The sequence below is a fragment of the Primulina eburnea genome, chromosome 1 (assembly GCF_022965805.1).
Source record: "Primulina eburnea isolate SZY01 chromosome 1, ASM2296580v1, whole genome shotgun sequence".
Taxonomy (NCBI): Eukaryota; Viridiplantae; Streptophyta; class Magnoliopsida; order Lamiales; family Gesneriaceae; genus Primulina; species Primulina eburnea.
Genome location: NC_133101.1, coordinates 54,756,840 through 54,780,254, shown reverse-complemented (window position 1 = coordinate 54,780,254; position 23,415 = coordinate 54,756,840). Strand labels below are relative to the sequence as shown.

The window sequence follows — 23,415 nt, the reverse complement described above, 5'->3', positions numbered from 1 at the left end:
CGATCATGCATATGACCCCCTCCAACTTGATCATGAAACAGCTTCTAATAACGGGCCCAGTTCTGCAGCAACCCTAGAAAGTCCACCTTCCCCCCAAATCTCCAGCCGACGATATCCCTAAGAGCCCAACCATACTGGCAGAGCCAGATATTCCATCAGGTATATATAATCGAGTATTTCATCTTCTTCTTCTCCGGGTCAACCTGCTTTATATTTTAGTCGAGACTGTTTTATGGATGCAAGGGCCGGGTCAAAAATAGTTCCTAGAACATAGGGGTTGTGGGGCCCTTAGCTCCTAATCGTTATTACAATGCAATCTGATTAGGGTTAATTAATCACAGCGGAAAACGGGTTTAAAATTTCTTTTACGACGAGCCCAAAACATCTCTTCTAGATTTATAATACTAAAAATAGTATTTAATCTCAAATCATAAAACATGCCCACACGAAATCAAAACCAATCATATACAAACAACTCATATCCTCGGAACATGTCCCGGTATATAGATACATATACATATATACTGGGAGCAAGACATAAACATAAACCTCAGCCCAAGCTGTGGCTCCCACCAGAAGTACCCTCTCTGGTCTCCTGATATCCTGGAGTACCTGCCATTGTCCACACACAAAGACAACAACAGCCCCCCTTGGGGGTGAGCAAAGCTCCGTATGGAACAACCAATCATATATACCACAAATATCTAAACAATGACATATGGTATGCAATGCATGTATGTCGTGGAGGTATCAGGTCAAATGCCCATCCACTGAGCACATGTCAGAATCAATCGAATCGCTATCAAATCAAATCAATGCTCAAGCTGGCACACCGGCCGATATGGGAATACACATATGATAGCGTCGACGAAGCGCCATCAATCCCACATCTCATATCCAATCATATGGGGCCACAATTGTCTTTGCTTTACGGGTCATATAATACCGGCATAGCGATTGTGTTCACAAACCCCGGAATCCAATCAAATCATATCAGGGTATCCAAGGATCATAGCTCAACGTTGATGTCATGTATCGATGTATGCATAAAATGATGTGTGTTAACAAAACATTTATTTTATACATCGATACTCAAATCTCAATGTCATGTATGCCACACCATATCATCAAATAGGCACATAGACACATATTCCAATCCAATCAATTCAATCATATATCATATAATACAGATACCTGTCGTATGTTACCCGGTCGCAACATACCTCAATTCTTCGTTTCCAGTTGATGAAGCTTTAAATTGCAGTATAATAATCTATCTACATCAATAACATATTCCAAAATCATTAATTTGAGTTTTAAATATCATTTGAAACTTCAAAAATTCATATCAAATCATAATCATATTATAATTAAATTCCGACTTCAAATACGAATTTATTGTCGGTTATTCTACTACATATCAGAAATTCAACTTCAAATACATGCTATTCCAGCACTTTGATATTTAAAGCTGCTGAAATTAGAAGAAAATTACCTTAGTCTGAAGCCCTCGACGCGCAGATTACAAATATATAATTTGTTTCGCGTTTAGACGGCGTTTCAAAGTCGATTTGTAAGAAAAAAATAAAATTTCTCTCGTGTATCTCGAAGTTACTGAGGAAGAAAATGAAAAAAACGAAGACAAAAGCTCGTTCTTATCAATGCACCGCTCTCGCGCTCGGGCGGTAGAATTCTCGCGCCCGAGCGCGAGACATTCTGCCTCCGAGAAACATTTTTGCAGCGCTCGAGCGGTCAAAATTTACCGCTCGGGCGCGGAGTGTTCTGTCCGAGAACACTAGCCCTTTCTTCCTTGGCGCTCGGGCGGTCATTTTCTACCGCCCGGGCGCCATATGTTCTGTACAAATTTTTTGTTTTTGTATTATATTGGCGTCCGGCCTCTCAAATCAAATTCGTACAACATCAATTCATATACAATATTCATTTCTCAATTCCATTGTCGTAATATACATCAAATGTATAATCTCACATCAAATTCATGAATTATCGATAATCATATAAGATTTACGATAATACGATAAACGGTCCTTACATTTCTCCCCCTCTTAAAAGATTTCGTCCTCGAAATCTCAAACATCTCTATATACATAACATGGGCAAACATACATTTGTTACCAGTTATAGTACATATCAAAGCTAAAATCAGAATAAGGATCAGAATACATCGAGTACAATGGAATAGATGTCGTAGAATCAAACAAATGCGGATACGAATCTCGCATCTTACTCTCCAATTCCCACGTTGATTCTTCAACACCATGTTGTGTCCATTGCACTCGTACTAGAGGAATCGATTTGTTTCTCAATATCTTTTCCTTTCGATCCATAATGCGAATAGGTTGTTCAACATAGGAAAGAGAAGGATCAAGTTCAACCTCATCAGGTGCAAGTACATGTGATGGATCAGGTTCATATTTCCTCAACATAGAAACATGAAACACATCATGAATAGCAGATAAAGCTGGTGGCAATGCCAATCGATACGCAAGATCACCAACTCGATCGAGAATCTCGTATGGACCAACATATCGAGGAGATAACTTCCCTCGCATGCCGAATCGAACAGTGCCTCTAAAGGGAGATATTTTCAAAAACACTCTGTCACCTTTCTAGAATTCCAAGGGTCGTCTTCGTTTATTCGCATAACTCGTTTGACGATCCTGAGCAGCTTTCATCCGCTGCCGAATTAACTGACCTTATCATTCATTTCCTGTATCATTTCAGGTTCAGTCAATTGTCTCTCACCAATCTCATCCCAGAATAACGGTGATCTACATCGTCTCCCATATAGAGCTTCAAACGGTGCCATACCGATACTCGTCTGAAAGCTATTATTATACGAAAATTCAACCAAAATGGTAAGGCATCTTGCCATCCCATTCTGAAGTCCATCACAATCGCACGTAACATATCCTCTAGAGTCTGAATCGTACGCTCAGTCTGGCCATCAGTTTGAGGATGATAAGCAGTACTCATAGCCAAACGCGTACCCATCGCTTCCTGAAAACTACCCCAGAATTTAGAAGCAAATCTGGGATCACGATCAGATACAATGGAGACTGGCACACCGTGCAGTCTCACAACATTCTCAATGTATAAACGGGCCATTCTCTTATAAGGATAAGTCCGCTCATACGGAATGAAATGCGCAGATTTCGAAAGCCGATCAATAATCACCCAAATAGCATCACAGCCCTTGGGCGAACGTGGTAAATGAGTCACGAAATCCATAGCAATATGTTCCCAATTCCATTTCGGGATTTCAAGACTATGGAGCAATCCTCCCAGTTTCATTCTCTCGGCTTTCACTTGCTGGCAGACAAGACATTTAGAAATAAACTCAGCAATGTCCTTCTTCATACGTCTCCACCAGAATTGAGGTCTCAATGTCAAATACATCTTCCGACCTCCAGGGTGAATACTGTATTTGCTACAATGTGCTTCTCGAAGAAGGGCAGATTTCAAACCAGAGTCGTCAGGAACTACCAGCCGACCATTAAGTCGTAAAGAACCATCAGAAGAAATCTGAAATCCAGACTGATGTCCTGCAGATACAAGTTCTTTCGACTTTTGAATCTGAGCATCGCTTCGTTGGGCCTTTCGTATCTTCGATATCAAACTCGGCTCAATTTGCAATGCTGAGACAGTGACAGAATTCCAATTCGAGTGAAAAGTCCAACCAGAAGTACATATATCCTCATGTATCTTGGCGACACAAACAGAAGCTAAAACAGAATCATGAACTTTACGGCTCAGGGCATCCGCAGTAACATTCACCGATCCAGGGTGATATTGAATCTCACAATCAAAATCCTTCAGGAGATCCATCCACCTGCGTTGCCTCATATTCAGATCAGATTGAGAAAAGAGATATTTCAGACTCTTATGGTCCGAATAGATAACAAACTTTTCTCCGTACAAGTAATGGCGCCAAATCTTCAAAGCAAACACAATGACAGCCAATTCAAGATCATGAACAGGATAACGTGTTTCATGAGATTTCAATTGACGAGACGCGTAAGCAACCACTTTGCCATGTTGCATCAGAACACAGCCCAAACCTTTACCAGACGCATCTGTACACACCACAAATCCTCCGGTACCTGAGGGAATAGTAAATACAGGTGCAGTGGTCAATCTCGTCTTCAATTCAAGAAAACTAGCTTCACATTCATCTGACCAAATGAATCGTTGATTCTTCTGTGTCAGTTGAGTAATAGGTTTAGCTATCTTCGAAAATCCTTCAATAAAACGACGATAATATCCAGCTAAACCCATGAAGCTACGGATCTCAGGAACATTCGTAGGTCTTGGCCAATTCAATACAGCTTCGACCTTCGCAGGATCAACAGATATGCCATGTCTCGAAATGACGTGGCCCAAAAATACCACTTTGTCCATCCAGAATTCACATTTGGACAACTTGGCATACAAATGACTAGTACGAAGAGTTTGAAGTACCAGTCTCAGATGTTCAGCATGCTCCTTTCTCGATTTCGAATACACAAGAATATCATCAATGAAAACAATAACGAATCGGTCTAGATAATCACGGAAGACACGATTCATTAAATCCATAAAGATAGCAGGAGCATTCGTAAGACCAAAAGGCATAACCAGGAATTCATAGTGGCCATACCTCGTACGAAAAGCAGTTTTGGGCACATCTTCGTCTCGAACTCGTACTTGATGATACCCAGAACGAATATCAATCTTCGAGTAAACAGAAGTACCCTGAAGCTGATCAAACAAATCATCAATACGCGGAAGTAGGTACTTGTTTTTCACAGTAGCCCGATTCAGTTTTGCCTATAGTCGATACACATTCGCATCGTACCATCTTTCTTTCGAACAAATAAAACTGGAGCTCCCCAAGGTGATACACTCGGTCGAATATATCCCTTATCGAGAAGATCCTGTAATTGTTCTTTCAATTCTTTCAATTCCAATGGTGCCATGCGATAGGGAGCTTTAGATATAGGTGCAGTCCCCGGCACAAGATCAACACTAAACTCAACTTCACGATGAGGAGGAAAATCAGGAATCTCATCGGGAAACACATCTGGAAACTCTTTCGCAACAGGAATCTCAGACAAGGAAGACTCCTTCTTCGACATATCAATAGCGTAGATAAGATAACCCTCATCTCCGCTAGTCAACAATCGAGACATCTCCAAGGAAGATACCAATGGAATTTTGGCTTGGGAACCCTTGCCATAAAAATTCCACTTGGGTCCATCAATCGGTCGAAATCGAATCACTCCATGACAACAATCAACAGTAGCTCGATTCGTCATCAAGATATCCATGCCAACAATACAATCAAAGTCGTGCATAGGGAGGACAATCAAATTCAGAAATACCACATTATCCTCGTATATCAATACACAATTATGCACAACTTTCTCAGACAATATAATCTTCCCTGCTGGCGTGGCTATTGACAAAGTATCATACAACGGGGTACACTCAATATCGTGAGATGCAACAAATGCATGAGATATGAATGAATGAGATGCTCCTGTATCAAATAAAACACGTGCAGGATAATCGCAAAACGTGCAAATACCTGCAATCACGCCACCAGGAGCTTCTCTCACCTGATCCTCAGTCATGACATACACTCTCACTTGAGGAGGAACTTGGGCACTCTGACCACCCGGTCCTCGATATCGTGGGACATTCGACTGCTGAAAAGATGGAACAGGAACAGCAGGTCTCATCATACCAGGGCCAACTCTAAATCCTGGCTGGGGTTGAGCAGAAGTCATACCCATGTTCGGACATACTCGAGAGAAATGGCCTTCCTGCCCACATTGATAACAAGTACCAAACATACCTCGACATTGCTCGATAGTATGTTTACCCCCACAATGGCTACAGTAGGGAGCAATCACAGGACTCCCTCTCTGGGATCCACTAGAACTCGAAGAAGACGAAGAAGCATAACCAGTCTTCTTAAATATTTACCTCTCGGCCTCAAAGTAGGCTGCTGAGCTGACACTGGTGGTGGAGGAGAATACTGGGGACCTCCCCACCTAAGTCCAGCCTCGGCTGCCTTAGCTCGTTCAACTGCCTCTGCGTAGCTGGTAGGCAATCCAGAAACAACATAGGTATACAAAGTAGGATGTAAACCATTTACAAACCTGTTATATTTTGCCCTCGCATTTCCAGCTACGTGAGGTGCAGACTTCAGTAAAGTAGAAAATTTCGAAGCATACTCTGCAACAGTCATCGTTCCCTGCTGCAGATTATTGAATTCATTCTCCTGAGCAGTATAATACGAAGGAGGGGAATACTGCTCCAAAAACTGGGCCTTGAAGACATCCCATGTGACTTCAGTCCCGGCCTCTTTCAATCCAATCTCAGCGACTTCCCACCAAGATTTAGCTCGGTCTTTCAGCTGATACAAAGCAAGTTTCAGTCGCCGAGCCTTGGTATACTCAACAATATTAAACAAGTGCTCGATATCCTTCAGCCAGGCCTTAGCTCCTAATCGTTATTACAATGTAATCTGATTAGGGTTAATTAATCACAGCGGAAAACGGGTTTAAAATTTCTTTTACGACGAGCCCAAAACATCTCTTCTAGATTTATAATACTAAAAATAGTATTTAATCTCAAATCATAAAACATGCCCACACGAAATCAAAACCAATCATATACAAACAACTCATATCCTCGGGACATGCCCCGGTATATAGATACATATATATATATACTGGGAGCAAGACATAAACATAAACCTCAGCCCAAGCTGTGGCTCCCACCAGAAGTACCCTCTCTGGTCTCCTGATATCCTGGAGTACCTGCCATTGTCCACACAAAAAGACAACAACAGCCCCCTTGGGGGTGAGCAAAGCTCCATATGGAACAACCAATCATATATACCACAGATATCTAAACAATGATATATGGTATGCAATGCATGTATGTCGTGGAGGTATCAGGTCAAATGCCCATCCACTGAGCACATGTCAGAATCAATCGAATCGCTATCAAATCAAATCAATGCTCAAGCTGGCACACCGGCCGATATGGGAATACACATATGATAGCGTCGACGAAGCGCCATCAATCCCACATCTCAAATCCAATCATATGGGGCCACAATTGTCTATGCTTTACGGGTCATATAATACCGGCATAGCGATTGTGTTCACAAACCCCGGAATCCAATCAAATCATATCAGGGTATCCAAGGATCATAGCTCAACGTGCATGTCATGTATCGATGTATGCATAAAATGATGTGTGTTAACAAAACATTTATTTTATACATCGATACTCAAATCTCAATGTCATGTATGCCACACCATATCATCAAATAGGCACATAGACACGTATTCCAATCCAATCAATTCAATCATATATCATATAATACAGATACCTGTCGTATGTTACCCGGTCGCAACATACCTCAATTCTTCGTTTCCAGTTGATGTAGCTTTAGATTGCAGTATAATAATCTATCTACATCAATAACATATTCATTTCAATCAATAACATATTCCAAAATCATTAATTTGAGTTTCAAATATCATTTGAAACTTCAAAAATTCATATCAAATCATAATCATATTATAATTAAATTCCGACTTCAAATACGAATTTATTGTCGGTTATTCTACTACATATCAGAAATTCAACTTCAAATACATGCTATTCCAGCACTTTGATATTTAAAGCTGCTGAAATTAGAAGAAAATTACCTTAGTCTGAAGCCCTCGACGCGCATATTACAAATATATAATTTGTTTCGCGTTTAGACGGCGTTTCAAAGTCGATTTGTAAGAAAGAAATAAAATTTCTTTCGTGTATCTCGAAGTTACTGAGGAAGAAAATGAAAAAAACGAAGACAAAAGCTCGTTCTTATCAATGCACCGCTCTCGCGCTCGGGCGGTAGAATTCTCGCGCCCGAGCGCGAGACATTCTGCCTCCGAGAAACATTTCTGCCGCGCTCGAGCGGTCAAAATTTACCGCTCGGGCGCGGAGTGTTCTGTCCGAGAACACTAGCCCTTTCTTCCTTGGCGCTCAGGCGGTCATTTTCTACCGCCCGGGCGCCACATGTTCTGTACAAATTTTTTGTTTTTGTATTATATTGGCGTCCGGCCTCTCAAATCAAATTCGTACAACATCAATTCATATACAATATTCATTTCTCAATTCCATTGTCGTAATATACATCAAATGTATAATCTCACATCAAATTCATGAATTATCGATAATCATATAAGATTTACGATAATACGATACACGGTCCTTACATGGGTCCTCCAATCATGGTTCGTCGGAATAGTAGCAACGCGGCCGGAATGCCCGTTCCGGAACGGGAATGGTCATTGACGTTCCAAAGTTCCATGAAAAATCAGTGATTGCTTTGTAGCACTTTTCTTTGACGTTATAGCGGCACTTTAACGATGGAACATAATGGAACGTGAAAATGCTAACTAGATGTACCATCTTCAGCAAGGCTCGGCTGAATCCACCGATCAGAAGGTTGTCTTTGTGTTTTTACTCCAAGTCTTTTAATCATCAACTGTATTCGATGAACAACGTCGTTTCTTGGAAGTTTATCAGAATTCTTTAATGCCAGTGATCATCTTTTGCTGAAACGGTATCGGAACGATCGTTCTAGAATGTGAACGAGGCCCACCTTGACGAAGTTCCGGGGTGTGAATGTTGATACTTTGGGGCGTTGTTACGTAGACAGAAAATGTCGTGTTATCGGTGGAACGGCACGGATCGACGAAACGGTACGGAACGAAACAGAACGGTAAAAAGAAAAAAAAAATGAATATAGGAGCAAAGTATTCTGGAATACTTGAATACACAAGCAAACAATTGCAAGGCTTGCTGTAAAGAATATTTAACTGTGAATCTCGAGTCTACTTCTCACTCCATCCATCAAAGAAAGAAAAACTACATTGAGATTTAGCTATTTATATTGAACAATGTTCATCAGAATGTGTAATAATAAAATAATTAAATTGATTGTAAAATATTGATTTTAGTTGATGTATTTTAGTTTATGTTAAATAATATGTAACTCTAAAGTAAGTTTTGAAGAAATTTGATTCCAATTGTGTTAACATATGTACCTCCAATTGAAATTTTTTCAAAATTTTAATTGATTATAATCCAAAACTTTCTTAATAGTATATTTCAATTTTGAGAGGGTTGTGAAAATTTTGATATATAACAAATATATGCTTTGTGATTCAATAAGGTATGAATAAAATTTTAAAAATATATTTACTATATTGTTTTAGAATAGGTCTCTTGTCAGACTGTCTCACGAATTTTTATGTGTGAGACAGGTCAATCCTATAGATATTCACAATAGAAAGTAATATTATTAGCATAAAAAATAATACTTTTTCATTGATGACCCAAATAAAAGACATGTATCACAAAATACGACTCATGAGACCGTCTCACACAAGTTTTTGTCACTATTTTAATCAAATAAACTATTTAAAAGATATTTATTTTGATTTACATATTTTTAAATATTTTTCCAAAATTTTCAGTTTATATTAATTTTTAAAAAATATCTGCGCCGTGACCGTTCCGTGAAATGTCATGAGAACTGAAACAATGATCTCCGCGACCGCGACTGCGAACCATGCCTCCAATGGAGGAAGCAATACCAGAGAAGCATTCAGTTTTGTAAGAATCCTTCTCCTGTGTCTCTCGTGTGCTTATTCTGCCGCCGGATTCTGAGATTTCCCGGCACATGTAGATACTTAAGCCAACACCATTGTTATCTTGTTTGAAATTCTGTGGATTTTTGCGTTCGTTGCCACTGCTCTTTTGTATTATCCCAAGATTTTGAAGTAACACTCAGTTTAAAACAATGGGTCTCTTTAAACAATAAATCACGGTAATTTCATTTTTATCAGTGAGATGATTTTGTAAAACAAAACATTTAAAATATCAAATAATAAATGATATATAGTATATAAAATATGCATAAACTGATCATATAATATAACAAAAATATTCAAAAAAATCATTTAAATATTATATATTCTGTCGTTTTGACAGAAAAAATACTATTTAAATTTATTTTACAAAAAAATTTATTTGAATGATGTATAAAATAAACTAATACAGAATCATACGTCATCATATACATGAATAATTTTAGGTTACTTAGATTTTACAAATTAAAAATAATTTGTTTGGACTTTAAAATTAATATATAATATATTTTTTTAGCCCCTTCAAATTTGGACATGAGGCGGAAATCTCTTGAACCATATTTGAGGTTCGGTCGTCGATATATCTGACATCAATATCTCAAATTTAAAAAGATATCTCGAATTACGATATTTTACAAATTGTATTTAAAAGGCAAAAAATAAATGTGATAATAAATTAAGAAAGCAATATTTTTTATGAAATTTCGTTTTTCTCTTTTAAAAAAGTCAATATTATAATGTGGATTGAGATGCGAGTCACTCGTGATATACAAGAAGAGCATGGAATGTCAAAATGGAATATTCCTAGTACGGCTTCCCAAGTTTCCAATTTAGAAGTATACAAGACTAATTAATTGTAGACTTTTGAGTTTTGAATAAAAATTTCTTTTCAAGAAAATTCTAGCACACTTTTGTTCTTGTTTATGTCACAATTTTACATTTAGTCATTGAATTTTTCTAGAAGACATACATATTTTAAATTAAAAAGAGTAGGACTATTGTAATACGGTGAGACGGGTCAAGTCTGTTCATATTTACATAAAAGTTGTATTTGTAACACAAAAAATAATAATTTCTCATGAATTACTGAAATAAAAAAAATTTATCTCACAAAATCGATTAATGAGACGGTAATTAAAAAAAATTAACGGCAAGCGCGTATGTTTACTTCATAACAAAACATTTAATTATGTGATAGGAAGAACACACCGTCCCTGCTGTGTTATAGATGGAACCAGCTTGCAAAAAAGTGCCCACCAACTCGGTTCATTTTGTAATAAAATAAATACTTATTAAATTATAATATAATATAAGCAAATTTAGGGGGAATTTATGTATAATTTCAAGATAAAAATTATGTAATTTAGAAATAATTTTACAATTAATTGATAAACCGAGTCCCTTCCAAAAAAAATTGGAGAAGTCCACTACAACTCTAGCGTTTGTACATATGCATTAAATTTAATGGGTCTCATATGAGACCGTTTCACGAATACTAAGCTGTGAGACGGGTCAATACTACCTATTTTCACAATAAAAAGTAATACTCTTAGCATAAAAAATTATACTTTTTCATTGATAACCCAAATAAGAGTCCGTATCACAAATTCGATACGTGAGACCGTCTCACACAAGTTTTTGCCAAATTTAATATAACATATTTGTATGTACGCGTGGTTTTTTTTTTCATTATATTTTTAATGAAAGCTAGAGAAAATTGTTTTTAGTCATGTATGTCTGTATTTTTGTAATTTTGGTCATTTGTGTTATCAAATTACTGGTTTTTTTTTTTTTTTTGCATCATCCAATTTTTTGAAATTTTAGTCATTTTCATCCGGATTGCTGATATGACCCCACATGTATCAGCGTCACATCAACACTATATTGATGCTATATAAACATCAGATCAAAAAATGAACTCGATTGCCAAAAAAAAATTTGACTAATACTAAAATTCGGTAACACATATAACCAAAATCACAAAAAAAATATTCATAATTTTTTTTTTCAAAAAAACAATTTTACCTAGAGGCTAAAATTAATTATTATAGAGTTACATTATAGGATGTTTGCAAAATTTATATATATATATATATTAAATAAAAGCAGGAAGAAAAAATTAAAGAAATGGAAACGGAACAAAGGGGTTGTAATTTCATCACGCGAAGAGCGAACACGTGCCGGACACGTGACATTTGGAAGCTAAAAACGAAACTCCCCTATCAGATTATGCCTAATTCTATTCCCTATTCCAAGAGTAAACTCCTTTGCAAGATATTCACACTTTGGATTGCTTCATTGATTTGTGGAAGAAAGATTTGTGTGTTTTGACGTCCTAATACGTTTGCAATTTACTGGTTGAACGGCGGGCGAGACTTCTGTGCATAATCATAAGTATTTTTTTTCCTCCTTTTTCCCTGTGTTTTAGGGACGAGGGAGCTGGAGAATTGGTTTCTTCATCGGTCTCTTTGTGATTCAGGTTTGTTTTGTTTCTATTTGATTCTGGCATTCTGTTTTCTGGGTTTGGTTTGTAATTTCGTTTGGAATCTACTTAAGTGAAGTTACAGTGATTTTTTTCCTAGATTCTATATTCAGGTGACCCTTTCGTGGAAATTTCGCGGTGTTTGTGTTTTTATGGATGCGTTTCTAATTTTACTTTAGATTTGAATTTCAATTTGGAAGATTTGGTTTTTTAAATGAAGAATTGAATTTTTTCCCCTTTCTGATGGCGAATTTTTGGGTTTTCCGAATTTGTTTTGGGACGCACTTGTTGCCTACGTTTGGTGTTTGATTTTAATGCATTTGGATTTCACTTTCAGAGCCTTGAAGGTCATTTTTAATGGAAACAATTTGGTCTTTGCATACATGTGGTGAACTATGGAATTATTCGCGTAAAAATGCTACAAATTTTATTGGGGGTTCTTGTTTGTTTCATCAATTAGTTACGCAGCTTACGCTTAAGAGAACGAGCTGGTGTTTGCAATTGTAATGCAATCTGAAATCTGATGCCGCACTGTCTATTAGTTTGAACTGGTAGTTCTATTTTTGCATGCTTAACTGGGAAGATCATGTCATTATCTGTTTGTTCAATTATCCAGACAACCTTTTATAATATCAAGGCGTGGGTGAGGACATTTTATGTGTGCTTTTTTCTAAAAATATACATTTCACTCCCAAATACATTATAAGTGCTACGCCCCTCCTCAACTGGATTCCTGGTTTTGTCCAATGTATAATCAAGTGTGATGTGTCACGCCCCGAGACCCCGGCGTCGGTGACATCCGGCATTATTAATCAAATAACAATAAGCCTCTTAGCAAATAGCAAAATACCAATCTATTTCATAAATTTTCCATTGTCTTTACAAATGAAGAAAAATACAGAGGTTACGGAAGCGAAAAGTACAAACATTACTAAAAAAGACAAAGGAACACTAATGGACTTGAATATCCAGAACTTGAATTACTTCATTCTAATTCTTTACCAGCCTCAGAACTGCTCCTGCTCCTTTTCTTCTACATGTTCTCCATTCTCATCTTCATTCTCATCTGGAGAGGGACGTAAGGGGGTGAGCGTTTTGGGAAACACTCAGAAAGTAGGACCGATCAAATACCAGAAAACATTTGATACATAATACTTTTAAAACCTTCTTCTTTTACATAACATAGTATATCAGAGTTGGATGAAGTATGAACATAAGTTAATCATTGAACAAATCAGAGTTTCAGAGTTGGATGAACAGAAATCAGATTTAGAGCAATCAGAACTTCGAATCTGAACATTTCATAACAGAACTTATCAGACAGATTATAATGATCATGGGCTATCCTTGATCTTGGGCTCCCTCTGGTGCCTTCTCCTGTAAATGGGCTCTCTCTGGGGTCTTCTCCTATAGACAGGCTCCCTCTAGACCCTTTTTCCTAACAGGCCCCTCTGGGGCCTTCTCCTGTAAATGGGCTCTGTCTGGGGCCTTCTCCCATAGACAGGCTCCCTCTGGACCCTTTTCCCTCAAAGGCTTTCCCGATGCACCATTATCAGATTCAAACAAATAACTTATCATTCAGAGAAAAATTGGTTCGAACAGAATGACACCAACATAGAACGAAAACGTATAAGCATAAACGAACAAACAGACGGAATGAAACGAAACTATTTGAAGTAACTTAGTGATTTTCGAAATCCACACTTATTCACATCATGATCATGCAGTAGACGATCGAATTTTAAAATATACATAATCTTTAAAACATATAAACCCACATACTTGAAAGATTGTTAAAAAATCTTGGAATGAACAAGTTGGAGCTTGACACTGAAAAGCCAGTCACTTTGTAAAAATGTTTGCATGTAATTGAACCGTTGGATCGACCTGAATTTTGGATATGTTGCTCCAAACACGTGTAGGTATATTCTGAACGGTGGAGATCGGATTCCGATGTTTAAAACGACGAGAAAAACTTTCTGGATTTGGACAGAAATTTAACACTCGAAAATTGATAGAAACTTAGAATGATTTATGTGTGGCAATTGGTGCCCTTTTATAGAGAATTGGTAAGGCACCTCACTACTCCATGATCTCATGTCTCAAGCCACTACTCCATGATCCCTTGTCTCAAGCCACTATTCCATGATCATTCGACCACTAAGCCATGTTTTTATGTCACTAAGTCATGTTTAATTAGTCACTAAGCCATGTGGATTTTCAGGGTCATGTGTAGACCCTTGGCTTCGTTATACAACTGTATTGTGATTGCCATGGCTAATTGTGCGGCTTGAGCATAAAAGACATGCTGACTTTTTTCTGTCTCTGATCTCGTCCTTGATGACCGGAGTGGATAATTTTCTGAACTGAACAAGCATTGTTCCACATCAAGTTTATTGAATCATTATATCAAAATTCAGTATGTGGTTCTATTTCCCTTGCATGTATTTCCTTGACCTGTTAAAAACTGTATGCTTTTGTGGACGCGACTTGTTGTAAGGTTTGGAGTTCCGACCTTTTCATACTTTAGCTTAATTTGTAGATGGGTATTAGTAGAGAATTGTTATGAATTTCTTCCTAATGATCCACAATAATCCTAAAATAGACACATACATGTGCTGTATCGTGTCAGTTTTATTCTTGAATGAATATGCATTTTTTGTGGATATAAATTGGATACTGGAGCTGGATTAAATTTGTATGGTATCCGATATGGTTAATAGGTTTATCTTGACCATGCTCAATATCAATAAAAAAAGTAACCAAGAAATTACGACTTTTTTGTTTAAACAATAATATGTGTTATATAAAAATAAAAATTCTCTTGTTGATATATTTATTATTGCATTTGAATTCATTAATGATATGATATATATTACAATATGTGAAAGACCTATCGTGTTTAATACATCTATATAATTTATATCTTTTTTTACCTTATAATTTTATGGCTCCCTTCAGTTGAAGTTTCCTTCTCCTTTAACTTTCGACTTAATAGAGAAGGTTGACATGTTGAAGTCTTTCTGCTTCCAAAAAAAATGGAAATGAATATCCTCCTCTAATCTGGAGCACATGCTTTTCCTTTGGCTTATCTGGAAGCTATAATTGTGTTTTATTAATCAAGAGGAATGAGGCAGGTGACCTTGGCAAGCTAGCTGGATTTGAATTATTTGGGCTCCAAGAGAATCTATTTTGTTGTACAGTCTATAAAGATTATTAGTAAAATATTCCTGTCGGAAAATTGATTGGAATTTATATGAACAGAATGATATAAACAAAAACTATCAGTAACAAACAAGATACTGTATGTTATATATTCGCAACTAACAAATTTATCGAGAACTTTTTCTTGTGAAGGAAAGCCATATGTTTTTTAATGAATTTGCATAGTTGTTTTTATATTCCCGTTAACATTCTTTTTTCTCAATTTCATGTATCAGACAGGTGCTTCCGTTTCTCACCTAGCTGCAAATCAATTCTGTTGGAGCTGAGAAATATATGACATACTGCTATAATCATGTCTGGACTCATTGAAGGCCTTCCAGATGCTGTGGCCCTTAGGTGTCTTGCACGAGTCCCCTTTTATCTACATCCTAATTTAGAGCTTGTTTCCCATTCCTGGCGCAATGCCATTCACAGCAATGAGCTTTTCAAAGCCCGTGAGGAGGTCAATGCAACCGAGGAGTTCATATGTGTATGCGCTTATGACCCTGACAATTTGTGGCAGCTTTATGATCCTGTACATGACCTTTGGATTACTCTCCCGGATCTTACTTCAAATATTCGGCACCTTGCACACTTTGGTGTCGTGTCTGCTGCAGGAAAGCTATATGTACTAGGTGGTGGTAGTGATGCTGTGGACCCTTTGACTGGTGACCAGGATGGATGTTTTGCATCAGACGAGGTTTGGTCATATGATCCAATAACTCGGCAATGGTCCTTGTGTGCAGCCATGACCGTCCCTCGTGTCATGTTTGCATGCTGTGAATTAGATGGAAAGATAATTGTTGCTGGTGGTTTTACCAACTCCCGTAAATCAATCTCCAAAGCCGAAATATACGACCCCGAAAAGGATGAGTGGGTTCCTATACCTGATCTCCACCACACACATAATTCTGCATGTACTGGTGTTGTTATTGGGGGTAAAGTTCATATCTTGCACAAGGGATTGTCAACAGTACAAGTCTTGGAAAATATTAAGCAGGGTTGGACTGTTCATGATTATGGTTGGCTTCAGGGTCCTATGGCAGTTGTTAAGGGTGAGCTTTATATAATGAGTCATGGCCAGATTTACAAACAGGAAAGGGATTCAAGTAAGTTGGTTGTCTCTGCATCCGAGTTTCGTCGCAAGATTGGTTTTGCCATGATAGGCTTGGGAGACGATATTTACGTAATTGGAGGTGTCATCGGGCCGGACAGGATGAATTGGGACATCAAGGCTACATCTGATGTTGATGTTCTGACACTAGGCAGCGAGAGACCGGTTTGGCGTCAGGTGGCTCCTATAACGAGGTGCCGGGGAACTGTTCTTGGATGTACACAGCTAAAGCTTTAGGTTTTGTTCATGAAATAGCAGTTAACGAGTCCAATAATAATTCGTTTGGATTTTTCTATGGATCACATAATGCTTCTGAATTGAGTGTTTGGACCAACATTTTTGTGGCTGTCCAATATTTTGCATGGAAGCTTTTATGTTGCCCTCTAGTAGTCGAGTAATACAATGTTTCAGCTTGTTAGAATCTTTAATTGGTTAATTTCATCTGAGTTTCATTTTGTCTTGTAATTGCACACCAGCACGATTTGTTCTGTAGTAACTGATTGTGTATTTTTTACAGCCCCCGTCTGTACTTTTGGCTTGAGTTTCGTCGCTTGTCCCTTTTTCTTCCACTATTGCATCATTATGACTCGGATATTTTGCTTTGAAATGTGACCCCGATTCTGTATATTCATTATCATTATTGGTCGCATGATCTCATTCATAATCAGATGTCACTGTGTTCGTCAATGAATCCAGTGAATGGGGCCCTAGGCGGTTGCCCGACCCGTCCTACCTCAGGGCTGCCCCTGCGGGTGAGGCCCCTCCCTCCGCCCTTAGTGTCGAGCAGTTTCTGGTGTTGGCGTGCATGCACTCTGTGATTAGAACCAAACATCTATCACCGGAATCTTTTGACTCAAGCTCACGTTTTTTTACCGATCCACTGCTGAGAACTCCCCATCCATCGAGAGTGGCGGATATCAGTATCCATCAAGGCACAACTTGTTAATCAAGAATCTGCACTTGGAAATTTCTACCCAAAGAGCTGGAACAGATCCACCACGAGTTAATATATATATATATATATATATATATATATATATATATATATATATATATATATATATAGTTGGGATAATGATCAAATGTGACTCGTTACAATTTAAGAAATTTGACATCCATCCATCCAAGACCACATGCCTGGCTTCTAAAAAGCTAGGAACATTTACAATTACAATTTTAAATTTTGAGTCATATATATTAATTTATTTTTAAAAAGCAGGTGATGTCTTGTCTTAGCTTGGCCAAAGTGAGTCGATAATAATTAACTAAGGCTTCCTTGTAGGTGTTGCGTCCTTACACAGTTTTAATAATTATTTAAATTTGATATCTCTAAAATTTTAATAATATAAATAGATGAAGATAAATAAATATTTTTATAAATTTTAAAAAAAAAATTAAAGTGGATAAAATATGTATAAGTTTCAAATTTAATAAAACAGATTTTTTGTGACATTTTTCATTAAACAAAAATTTGGTATTTTAGTAATTCAATATGGGTATTTTCGGTACATAAAAAAATGTTACGTCATATATGCTAAAGTTCGTTGATCTCAGAATCTCATATTTTATAGATTAAAAACATATATTTGTTTACGTCGATATTTATAACAATTATTTCGTGAGATTTTGTTTTTATCTGATAAGATTTTATATTGAATTTATCATGAGATTTCGACAAACTGAATGTTTATATTGATTTTTTTTGTTGTTGTTAAAATGAAGTACAAATCTCGTTAAAATTTTGTATGATTTGTTAAAAATTTGTAGTAATTATTTTGGGAAATATTTATATAACAAATATAGGTTGCGAACAATCAAAACACGACGTGCAAGTAAGAATACTAGGATTAACTGTCTTACCTACCTCTCTTTGAAAATTGATTTCGAATTATTTTGTCGATAGGGGCCATTGACCATGCTACAAGATAAGAAGTGCCCACAAATAGACATTTGCCACACAATAATAATAATAATAATAATTATTATTATTATTATTATAATTATTATTATTATTATAATTATTATTATTATTATTAAATTTAATAAAATCAAATAAAAAAGCCTCGTTAATTCAAGTAAAGTTTACCTATTTTTATTATTAATGATGAAAAGTTTCAAATCCAATGACATCATCACTTGAATAATTAATCAAACGTGACCAATCAATCATATCGAAGCAATTATCTATAGTAAATATCATATTTTAACACATGTATTCATATAATAAAATTTAATTTACGATTTGTTAATATTTTTTATCGATTAATTTCATTCAGTAACAATTTCAAATGATTATAATGGATTGTATATGCAATCAATGTAATTTAATGTTGTATTTTGGATGGATGAATTTGAAATCAATGAATTTCGGTTATAGTTTTATTGTTAAAAATGAAACAACGGATCAAATCTTAAATCCATATATTGTTTATGTACACACTGTTTACACATAATAAAATAGATTTCAAATGTCTTTCTTGTTGGGTGAACTTGAAATTCATCATAATTAACTAAAAAATACTGTATAAACATGCAGATAATTGATTTGAAGTTTATGATCTTGTATTTCTGAAACTATCAATATACATTTGAAATCTATATATTTGAAATTTATCGAAGAACGTGTATTATTAATATGTATACATGAAAATAAAGGTTTTTTAAAAAAAAAAATAAAAATAGAACAGATTTACATCAATGTGGGGATGGAGAATAAATGTTATCTACTTGTATTGATGAAGGAAATTGTCCGGTTGGTACAAAATATTGCGCATGATTTTTGGCATTGTCCTACGCATGCGTCTCCAATAATTCAACACCGATTCTATTTTCTTACTCAAATATTAGATTTACACTCTCCAAAATTAATATTATTTTTTCATATTTTATATCATAATAAAATCTTCAAAAAATAAATAATAAAATAATTACCCGACTCGACTTCGATTATATTAATAAAAACGTAAATTCTTTTGTCATATAACCATTATATCTTTTTTTAATGATATATCTTATTTTTTTAATGATATAAAATATGAGAAATAATATGACATTTTGGAGGAAAAAATGATATAAAATACGGAAAAAAGATATAAATCGAGCACACTCGTTGTTTGTGCATATTATTTTATAAAATTCTTCATTTTATTTTTTTTTTTCATGAAATGTATTAATAATTTACATTATATTTAGTTTTTAAAATATGAAAATTTTGGTAGTTTTTGTTGGATGCAATAATTGTCCCTGCTTGGTAGAGCAATCGAACAGTGGTGCTTGAGTTGTTGTGCGGTTTAAAAGATTTGAGTTGTACCATTACCACTAGTTATAGCTATTGGTAAAGCGGTAAGCACTCGGTCCTACAGTTTTTAATTATGATTTTAAGTTAATCTTCGAGGAAAGTGGAGAGGGTAATGTCATAATCAAAGAGTGGTTAATGAATAGACTTTCTTTTTGACCGGAAAACCTGCAACTTTATTGATGAAAATCGTCCATTACAAGTCGAACCAACCAAGAAGAGAATTCCCCATTCAACCAAACAAACGGTGTGGGAGAATAAACAGCAAAACTAGCAATATTATGAGCAAAACTAGCAATATTAATGAATAGACTTTCTTGCTTTAGTAAACATATTATTATTATCATTATCATTATTATTATTATTATGTCAAATCAAATTATTATAATTGATAGAAATTTGTCATTTTATTGAACTAACCAAAAATTGTACTAACCAAAAAGGAAACTAGTCATCAGATCACGAGTCCTATATATGGATAAATAATAATAATTTTAATAATTTATAAGATTTTGAGAAGTGGGTGAAAATTGAAATATATTAGTTATAAATAAGTGATAAATTTATTACAAATAGATTTTTATGATATTTTTTTATCAAATAAAAATTGTGTATTTGAGAGGGCTATTTTTTGTCTTATTTTTAATTTTTTTATAACGTAAAATTCACAGACGTGACTTTAATGTCATTTTTCTTCACAATATTATATATATATATATATATATGTATTTGAGTCAATTTGTCAAATATTTGGGATGACTTGGGTATTATAAGGACAAAAAGATGTATATTTTTCCTGTTTTAATTTTAAATTATAGAAAATGTTTATATTGCTCATCTACGATAAACAATTATCGATAACCTACAATATTATTCTCTTAATTAATGCACTAACTCATAACTTATTGAAGCTGTTTACGTTATTTTAGCTCTAACAGTAATAATAATTAAGCTGACCCGATATTTGTCGTTTATCAATAACCAAAACCGGTCGTGATGTCATAACTCGTATATTTTTAACTCTACAATAGTTCAAACGTCATATTTCAAAATATTTTCATAATTAATATAGTAATTGTTTGTATTGAGATGTAAATTGTCTCTACCGAAAATGCAATCGAAGAGTGGCGATCAGACTGTTGCGATGTTTAAAATATCGGAGTTGAATTGTTAATATCAGCTATAGTTTTTGTAAACAACAAATGTTTGATCCTACAGTTTATCTCAGTATCAATGTCACATGTTCAATTCTCATGAATTTCAATAAATAAAATTGTTGAGATGTCGATTATTGGGATGTGATAATTTCTTCGACCGCGAGATATCAAATATCAACACGTGGGTTTGGTTACTAAACAATTAAAAATATTAGAGTTATATTGATATCATCATTTATATTTTCAATAAATCGGTAAACATTCAATCCTAATACTAGCTTGTAGTATATGTATCAGTTGAATTGTCTATAATAATCGTTCATCAATTAATTTGATTATTTACGTATATGTTTATCGGGCAAAATGAATTTATACATTAATTAAAATAATAAATATAAAGATAAAATAGAGTGAAATAATAAATTTTAATCAAAGATTTTGAAAATAGTATATATATCATATGTTACTCAAAAAAACAAATACTCCTGCAAAATACAAATAAACATTGAAAAGAATCCCAGGTTCACTATCGTGCGAGCCATGTTTACAAGTACAGAATCATTTTATTTTATTTTATTTTATTTTATTTATTCAATTACATAATATAATATAATAAAAGAATTTAATATTATTTACATAAAATATTATTGATAGGAAAATGATAAGCATCATTATTAGAGAGGGAACAGATTAGCGACAGAAGGGAAACTAAGTCAAAAGGGCAAACAGGAACCGATATTATATATACACGATCACAAGAGATTATCAATTCAATATTTGGAAGAAAAAAAATAATTAATTGCACTTTTTTTCATAATATAAATTAATATATTAGTTGTACGTAATTTATATTTTAAAATTAAATTAAAAGAACATTTCTTAAGAAAATAAAAAAAAATATAAGTGGTTTTGTTAGATTATAGACTTGAGATTAACTCCACCCATAAAGAAGATAAATTAAGGGGGAATATTGTTCAAATTCATATATACAACTTTCAAGAACTTAATTAAGCCGATGTAGGACATTTAACACACATTCCTTATGTTGAAATGTTTCAAGGTTTAATTAATGAAAATTAAGTAAAAGACAATAAATAAAAAAAACTCAAACGATCGTTCCATGCGCCAGGCATTGAGGCTCCCCAAATGCGGTAGGCAATAATCCAAGATGCAGGGGAGGCCAGGACCGTTCCCAGGTCGGTGGAGGAAGCGCCTGACGGCACTGGTTGACATAAACTTACGAGTTTTCATGATTTTTTGCATCCAAATTGTGTCTTTTGTAGATTTTCATCTTACTTTTGAATGTATGACACCTCATTGATGAAACTGTATATCTCTACAAATTAATATCTATATATACATGATCAATAATCAACATTAAACACGTGTACATATTTTTATGAATATCATTGCACTCATATTGTCTACATTCTATTTCTTTCTACTAAAAAAAAGCACCTCTTGTATTTGTAAGGGAAATTGTTGTGTCTTGAGGAAGAATTTCCATAAACCAAGGTACCAAGGCGAGACAAATTTTTCTTAAGCAGAAAGTGATTATCACTTTCATCAACTCTCAATTTACTAAATATTTCATTTGCCATTTTTTAGATTTCAAGTACCATACAAACAACAATCTTAAGATTAATCTTATATTGAAATTGCGAAGATGGTCACTTCATCTACTGAAAAAACAAATGTTCTAATCGCATAAGGGGAGAAACCCAAGAAGTTCAATGGTGAAAATTTCAATCGATGGCAACAAAAAATGTTCTATCTTACAACTTTAAGCTTGGACAAATTTTTCAAGGAGAATCCTCCCACCATCGTAGAGGATGAAGTCGATCCTAAAAGGAGGGATGCACTGGATGGATGGAAAACCAAAGTGAATTTCTATGCACGAACACTATATTCTAAATAGACTGGACAATGCATTCTACTCTGTGCATTGTCAAATCAAAACTGCAAAGGAACTCTGCGAAATGCTCGAGAAGAAAAATAGGGCGAAGGATGCTAGTTTGAAAAAATCATAGAGGGACGGTTCCTGGACATCAAAAATGATGGAATCAAAATCCTTTGTGAGTCAAGTTCAAGAACTACAAGTATTATTGAACAAGATTCGTGTGAAGGGGATGAGTATGAGCGAGTTTTTCTAAGTTACTATCATTATCAAGAAACTCCCTCCTCTTTGAAAGGATTTCAAGAACTACAAAAAGCACAAAGAAATGAGTTGGTATTGGAAGACGTGGTAATGAGACTAAGGATCCAGGATGAAAAAAATGGCTGCGAAAGTCAATATTATGTAGACATGTGATAAAGTGAAGAAGAGGAAATCTACGGGGCAACAAAAACACCAACCAAGTCAAAAAAAAAAAAAAAGTTCAAGGGAACTTGCTACAGTTGCGGTAAACACAACCACGAGGAAAAGCACTTCAAGAAAC

General features: G+C 35.1%; 1 protein-coding gene across 2 annotated transcripts; it reads left to right on the top strand.

Moving 5' to 3' along the window:
- Positions 1-11,919: 11,919 nt before the first annotated feature.
- Positions 11,920-16,980, top strand: LOC140831750 (F-box/kelch-repeat protein SKIP30-like). Of its 2 annotated transcripts, none has more exons than XM_073195506.1 (2): positions 11,920-12,204; positions 15,652-16,980. In XM_073195506.1, exon 2 carries the CDS (start codon positions 15,725-15,727, stop codon positions 16,760-16,762), a length of 1,038 nt encoding a protein of 345 aa, XP_073051607.1. In that variant the 5' UTR covers positions 11,920-12,204; positions 15,652-15,724; the 3' UTR covers positions 16,763-16,980. The 2 variants fall into 2 exon arrangements, with proteins under 2 accessions (XP_073051607.1, XP_073051599.1); XM_073195498.1 differs by having other exon boundaries at positions 11,923-12,204; positions 15,648-16,980.
- The last annotated feature ends 6,435 nt before the right edge of the window (positions 16,981-23,415 follow it).